Source organism: Prunus persica, chromosome G4, assembly GCF_000346465.2.
Source record: "Prunus persica cultivar Lovell chromosome G4, Prunus_persica_NCBIv2, whole genome shotgun sequence".
Lineage (NCBI taxonomy): Eukaryota > Viridiplantae > Streptophyta > Magnoliopsida > Rosales > Rosaceae > Prunus > Prunus persica.
This window is the reverse complement of record NC_034012.1, coordinates 15,410,082-15,417,819: the sequence shown is the minus strand read 5'-3', so window position 1 is coordinate 15,417,819 and position 7,738 is coordinate 15,410,082. Positions and strand designations below refer to the sequence as shown.

The following is a 7,738-nucleotide window of genomic DNA, read 5'->3' as shown; positions in this document are numbered from 1 at the left end:
CAGTTTGAGTTTTCACAAATATGAAAACCTCAACAAATTTTATAGCATAGTTCCAGCTTGCTGAATACGAATAGCCACTTCTGTCCCTTCAAACTGAAGAAGTCGCAGTTCTGCCCGCTCAAAAGTCTCCCAAGGCTTGAAGTAGATTGAAGCTCTGCCAAAATTGAACTTTGGTATCGATTTACAGCTGAAGCCAAGCAGCTAAAGTTGTCGACAGTACAGTCCAGCGTAGACATGCCCAGTCCAGCCCGGATTAGAAGTTTCCACCCAGGCAGAAATGGAGTTTCAGCCATCTTTTTGCCTTTCTAGAGTCGGTTTCTCCCTGCTTAATTTTGTAAAAGGGAGTTCTGCCTGAAAATAGTACTTTATTATTATCCATTCTGGCCAGAACAACCATTTGATACTGAGATAAATTATGAAAGTCCTCACCAGTCTGAGGCAAGAAAAGAACTTACTTGGGAGATATTCCTCACCCAAATTCACAATCGTTTTGTTTTAGAAGCCAGTAACTTGAGGCGCAAGTTATCCACTTTCAAAATAAGTCTGCTAGAATCTACATTGCTAGCAGTGGCACGCTCACACACCAAAGAAAGCTGACTTGTCGACCAGCAAGTGGTCTTCAAGCCAGTGGGGAACTTCGCCCTTCCACATCAGGAGTTAAACACGAACACGGGTGAACAATTTGGCACGCCCGGTGGGACTTCTCAGTATACATATTCTGACGGAATCATTCACAGATTTACAAATATCGGAAGATCTAGTCAGAACCCACACCAGATATGGAGAAAAACAAGATGGTCCTCAGGGAGGGCCTCGAGTCAGAAGAAAGCGATGCTAGGCATTCTGCCCACGGCAGTACAGGAAGTAGACGTTCCAGGATTGGCTCCAAAAGGATGGATCAAGTGCAGGAGTCAGTACTCCGACAAGAGATCACAGTACAAAGGAGCCAGGATACTCTCAATAACATGACAGCCATGATGCAATGGTAGGTGAACAGACAATTCCGGAAGGACCGAGAATCCGCCATGGCCAGAAACCCAAACCCAGATCCTGTAATCCAGCAGTTGGATCTCCCTTATGGCCCTCCGCCAGGACTAATATGGCCATACCAGGAAAATCCCCTAGTTGCACAGATGGCTGGAGTGCCAGACCACAGAGAAATTCAGGCTGGTCCGAGGGAAAGAGCCTTTCCTAATCAAGAGTATGAGGCCCCAGCCCAACCAGACAACCCGGCACTGGCTCAGAACCAGCCAGAACCTCAACCCATTCCATATCATGTGGCCCCGCTTGATCAACCTTTGGCACTTCTGCCTGAGCCACCGGCAGTATTGCCATATAGACCCAGAAGGATGGACCCTAATCCATTCCCTCCACTTGCAAGAGGGAGGAGAGGCCGAGGAGGGAACAACCTCTTTGCTAATCATGACAGGAATAGACCAGGGGCAAATTGGAGGAATCATCCAGAAGTCGAAGAGCAGGAAGAACACAGGGAAGGACTTCCACCCAGACCACACAGAGCAGAGCCCAGATTTGATTACGTTCAGCCAGAACAGGGACAAAATCTTCCCCCAGTCAATGCTTTGAATAACATAGGGGCATTACAAAGAATGATCAGAGAGATCATGGAACCCGAGGCTAGGAGAGGAGAAAGGCCTACTTACAGGAAGCCATACCCAGCCTATATTGATCAAATACCGCTGTCTCCAGGTTTCAAAGTGCCAAATTTCACTTTGTTCAATGGGGAAGACCCCCATGCTTCTTCAGTTGAACATATAGGCAGGTTCTCCGTCCAATGCATAGCTATAGAGAATAACCCTCTGCTGAAATTAAGGCTTTTCGGCAACTCTCTCTCTGGACAAGCTTTTACCTGGTACACCAGCCTGCCAGCTAACTCTGTTCAAACCTGGGAACAGATGGAAAATGTCTTTCACGACTACTACTACAGGATTCAGCCGGAAGTCACCATCAGTGATCTAGCCGCCCTCAAGCAGAGTGAAGATGAACCGGCACAAGATTTCATAACCAGGTTCAGAAAGCTCAAGATGAAGTGCCGAATCCCTATGGAAGAAAGACACTTCATCCAGATGGCCCAGGCCGCCCTTAAAATCTCTCTCAGGAAACGGTTCGACGGGATATTGTTCGGAGATCTGACAGAACTGGCCGATAAGGCATCCAAATATGAGAAGTTACTCAGGGAAGAACAGCAAAGGAGGAACTCCTCCAAAGGTACATACTATAAAACCCCTTCTTCTTCAGTCCACCTGATCGAGGTGGAATCACAAGAAGATGCGGAAGAATCAGAGGAGAAAGAGGTTTCAGTGGCAGAAATGGAAAAACTAAAACATCCCATTAGTTGCAAAGCCCTCACAAAGCCACCTAAAGACCAAAAGCCGCCACCATTCATAGGAGGATTCGTTCCAAATAAACCAACACAAAACAAGGTTTACTCTTTTGACTTAACCAAGGTCGATGCCCTGTTCGACGAAATGCTACTGCAGAAGGCAATAGAGACGCCTCACAGAATACCAAAACCGGAAGAACTCAAGGGCAGACAGTACTGCAGGTGGCACAACTCTTGGAATCATTCTACCAATAGTTGTGTTGTTTTCAGGGACGTGATACAAGAAGGGATAACGGCAGGAAGGCTTAAACTGGCAGAAAAACCACCATCGGTCATAACGGATCCTTTTCCTCAACCTCAAGTCAATATGGTCAACTTAAATTGGCTAGAACAGAGGAAAACCCAGCCAATCACAGATGCTGGCTGCAGCAGAGGCAGAAGAATCATAAGAGAGACCAGTCAAATACCAAGAGCGACCATCTCAGCTGGGATAGTGCTTTGCAGTAGGTGCAAATGTGAAACAGAGCTAGAGGTGGTTCTAGACAGACAAAATCAGCCCACACCTAGTGTCTTTGACAGGATTGGAACCTCATCCCAAGACAAAACAAGGCAGAAGAGTTGTCTTAAGCCTACACAGTACAGCGAGAGGAGGATGGAGCAACCCAGAAAGGAAATACCAGTCAAGACACCCGGAAACGAAAAACCCTTGGCGACGATCATAGAAGGGAGATGGTATTCCGTAGGAAGAAATGGTAGGCCAACTCTGGAGCTGACCAGAACTCAGAAAAGAAGAATCCAGAGGCAATACTGCACATATCTTAAGAGCCAGGATAATACGCAGGTACGTTCACAACCCAGTTCTGCCAGGAAAGGAAAAAATCCTGAATCACTTCCCCAGACAGAACAGAAAGCTTGCCAGTCAGGGGAATTGCTGAAAACAGAACCACCAGCCAGATCTCTTGCCCATATAGCCTCATCGTCCAGTAGCTGTCCTGACACCGAGCAGATACCAGAGATATCCGGGTCTACCCCGTTACAAGGAGAAGACGACTACATAGAGGAAGAAGAGCAATTGGACTATGAACCTTCTGCAGATGACCAGAAAGAGCCCCCCGAGGTAGCAGAACAGGATGACTGGACGGAAGAATACGGGGAAGAATTAATGGAATTTGGTGAAGAATTGGACCCAGAGACAGAAGCTTTTGGCGCAGAATTAGAAGACCTCCTACAGGGTGATCTGGGAATTAACATGGTATTTATCCTACCAGGTAAATTCAGGGCTACCGAAGGACAAGAAAGCACTCTGGAAGGAGATGTTTTCTCTCAGGAAAGCTTTGAATGTAGATTGGCAGAAGCAGAGGAGCCACCAGAACCACAAGCAGACATCTCCAGGACAGGCAGAACAGCCGATAAACCAGCTACAGAGCAACCTTGGTTCGCCAAGCCAACCAGAGAAATGGCAAATCACCTCAGACCTTTGTTTATAACGGCAAATCTTGGGGGTATTCCTATTTCCAAGATCATGGTAGATGGAGGAGCAGCCATTAATCTATTACCCCACAGAATGCTGACCAAATTGGGCAGGACAGAGAAAGATCTGATTCCAACACGATTGACCGTCACCAACTTCGCTGGGGGCATCACCAAAATATATGGCATCTTGGACGTGGATGTCATAGTCGGAAGTAAAGAATTGAAAATAGCATTCTTTGTTATAGACACTACTTCCACCACCTACAATGCACTGCTTGGTAGGGATTGGATCCACCAGAGCCTTTGTGTTCCTTCCACCCTCCACCAACAGTTAGCACTATGGAATGAAGAAGGCTGCATGGAGATTATAGAGGCTGATCCACGGCCATTCCTACCCTCTGCCATGTGCTTTGAAGCAAGGTATTATCATGATGACCTCGGTCCTTTCACTTTTCTTGGAGTCAATCAGAACGGCCGCCCACATGGTGTTACGGCCCAAAGACTCATTGAAGAAGGTTTAGCCAGTTCTCTAGAGGATTGGAATAGACCTTTCTGCGCTGAACTTCCAGAATTTTGATGTTTAGTCCCAATCAACTAGACAAGGATCGAGCTGCAACAATCCGATCCATCACAAAAAGATTGTTGATATACTGGGGAGCAAGGGGGCTTTTCATGCAGAATCCAGCCATCAATATGGCAGAATTCACCCATGAAAGCACAAAAGAACAAGAGGAGGAAATTTTACAGGAAGAAGTATTAGATTTTGCACCAGCAGCACTAGACGACTCCCCGCCAGAAGTGGAGGACCCTCTGCAAGAAGTAAACTTAGGGACAGAAGAAGATCCAAGGCCTACTTTCATCAGCACACTTTTGAAGGAACCACTCAAGTCTGAACTCATGACACTTTTGCAGGAGTTCAGAGACTGTTTTGCTTGGCATTACCACGAGATGCCAGGGCTGGACAGGCAGTTAGTAGAGCACAAACTGCCAATCAAAGATGGCTACCTTCCAGTTAAACAGGCCAGAAGAAGAATGTCTATGGACACAGAACTGAAGGTCAAAGAAGAGATAGAAAGGCTGCTCAAAGCAGGATTCATCAGGCCAGCCATCTATGCAGATTGGTTAAAAAATATTGTACCTGTTCTCAAAAGAAAAACAGGGGCAGTTAGAATTTGTGTGGATTACAGAAATCTGAATGAAGCATCTCCCAAGGACGAATACCCTATGCCAATGGCAGACATGCTAGTGGATGGAGCCGCTCACAACCAGATGCTATCTTTCATGGACGGCAATGCAGGTTATAACCAGATTATGATGGCAGAACAGGACATCCACAAGACAGCCTTTATGTGTCCAGGACATATAGGTGCTTTCCAATATACTGTAATGCCTTTCGGTTTGAGAAATGCGGGAGCCACCTACCAAAGGGCAATGAATTCTATTTTTCATGATATGATAGGACATTCCTTGGAAGTATACATAGATGACGTGGTGATTAAATCCCCTGAAGAAGGAAATCACGTGGCAGGCTTAAGAAAGGCGTTCCTAAGAATGAGGCAGCACAAACTAAAAATGAACCCCAAAAAATGCGTTTTTGGAGTCCAAGCAGGAAATTTCTTAGGATTCTTGGTCCACCAGAGAGGTATAGAGGTTGACAGAAATAAAGCAAAATCCATCATAGAAGCTCTACCACCTCGGAACAAGAAAGAACTTCAAAGTCTCTTAGGAAAAATCAATTTTCTAAGGAGATTCATATCCAATTCTGCAGGAAAAATCCAACCCTTTTCTTCCCTGTTAAGACTGAAGCAGGAATAGACATTCAAATGGGAAGAACAGCACCAACAGGCTTTCCAGGAAATAAAGCATTACCTCTCAAATCCGCCAGTTCTGTCCCCACCAAAAAGGGGCAGACCCCTCAAGCTTTATGTATCTGCATCAGAGGTATCCATTGGAAGTCTGCTAGCTCAAGATAACAAAGAAGGGAAAGAACAGGCAGTCTACTATCTAAGCAGAACATTGACAGAAGTGGAAAGAAGGTATTCCGCGATAGAAAGGCTTTGCCTGGCCTTATATTTCACTGCTGTAAAGCTCAGGCACTACATGCTGCCACATACTATTTACATCATTGCCAAAACAGACCTAATCAAATACATGCTAACAAAACCAATGCTGAGGGGCAGAATTGGGAAATGGACTTTGGCTTTGACAGAATTCACCCTCAGGTATGTTCCCCAGAAAGCTGTCAAAGGACAAGCTGTGGCAGATTTCTTGGCAGAACACCCGGGAGAGGAAATTGAAAACATGGATTCTTTGGACATAGCAAATGCAGATCTGCTAACTAGAGCTCACGTTTGCCTTAACCATCCAGTCTACTCGATTCATCTCATACCGTGGAAATTATATTTTGATGGAACAAAGACAGACAAGGCTTCAGGAGCAGGGATTGTGCTAGAAGAACCCTTAGGGGTCAGACATTGCTATTCCTTCCAGTTAGATTTCCAATGCACCAACAACAGGGCCGAGTATGAAGCTTTGATTATAGGGCTCGAGATGTTGGTAGAATTGGGAATTCAATCCGTGGAAATCTTGGGAGATTCCATGCTTGTCCTAAAACAGATTGCTGGAGAATACAAGTGTCTAAATCCTTCTCTGGCTGTATATCTGGTAGCAGCTAGAAATCTGCTAACAGAATTTAGAGAAGCTACTTGGGAACACATCCCAAGGGAAGAAAACTTCGCAGCCAATGAACTGGCTCAGGTAGCATCAGGCATACAAATGCTTGAAGACTGCGTCCAGAGGATCATCAAGATAGGAAGGAAAAGTCTACCGTCAGTTCTGACTAGAGGAATGGAGATAGAAGTCAATTCTGCCTTGATCACTAAAGACGATTGGAGGGAGCCGATCATGACTTACTTGCAGTATCCCACTCTACCCTCTGAGAAAAGAGTCAGAATCATGGCTACAAACTATCTCATGTGGAATGAAGATTTGGTCCGAAAAAGTGAGGATGAGGTGCTATTAAGGTGCCTCGGAAAGACAGAATATATGAAAGTCATGGGAGAAACCCATGAAGGGGTCTGTGGGGCTCACCAAGGAGGAAGAAAGATGTGCTGGTTAATTAGAAGGTATGGCTACTTCTGGCCAACCATGTTGAAGGATTGCATCAACTATTCCAAGGGATGTGAAGCTTGTCAAAGACACGGCCCAATCCAGCGGGCTCCTTCAGTTCCCATGAATCCAGTGGTGAAACCATGGCCTTTTAGGGGATGGGCAATGGATCTCATTGGCAAAATCTATCCAGCCAGCAGCCAGCAGCATTGTTTTATCATTGTTGCTACAGACTATTTCACCAAATGGGTAGAAGCCAAGCCAATCAAAACCACAACTTCTCAAGAGATCATCACCTTTATAGAAGAGCAGATCATACAGAGATTCGGCATTCCAGAATCGATCACAACTGATAGGGGTTCTTCTTTCATGTCTAGGGATATGCTAGATATGGCAGAAACATTCAAGTTCAAACTGCTTCAATCTACCCCCTATTATGCTCAAGCTAATGGACAGGCAGAATCAAGTAACAAGGTGATTATCAATATCATCAGAAAGATGCTGGAGAAGAATCCGAAGCAGTGGCATGAGAAGTTGTCAGAAACTTTGTGGGCATACAGAACTTCAAAAAGGGAAGCAACTGGCATGACTCCCTATGCTCTGACCTACGGTCATGATGCAATTCTGCCCATGGAGATAGCAGTCCAGTCTCTTAGAATTGCTCACCAGCACGATCTCACAGGAGAAGATTACTCTCAAGCCATGCTACTTGAATTAGAAGAATTGGATGCAAGCAGGATTGACACCCTCAACAAACTCTTAGCAGGAAAACAGGCTGTGTCAAAGGCATACAACAAAAGAGTCAGAGATAAGAGT

The 7,738-nt window shown here is 45.5% G+C and overlaps 1 protein-coding gene across 1 annotated transcript; it reads left to right on the top strand.

Annotated features, from left to right (window-relative positions):
* On the top strand, window positions 5,045–7,049 carry LOC109948645. Its single transcript, XM_020562330.1, has 3 exons — window positions 5,045–5,111; window positions 6,183–6,837; window positions 6,971–7,049. The coding sequence occupies exons 1-3, from the start codon at window positions 5,045–5,047 to the stop codon at window positions 7,047–7,049; spliced, it is 801 nt and encodes a 266-aa protein (XP_020417919.1).

Bases quoted from the DNA above. Each gene is read 5' to 3' on its own strand.
- LOC109948645 (XM_020562330.1), top strand. From the start codon at position 5,045: ATGGCAGACATGCTAGTGGATGGAGCCGCTCACAACCAGATGCTATCT. The intron at 5,112-6,182 runs GTTATAACCAGA...TTAACCATCCAG, and splicing joins TTTCATGGACGGCAATGCAG to TCTACTCGATTCATCTCATA. The intron at 6,838-6,970 runs GTGCCTCGGAAA...ACCATGTTGAAG, and splicing joins GAGGATGAGGTGCTATTAAG to GATTGCATCAACTATTCCAA.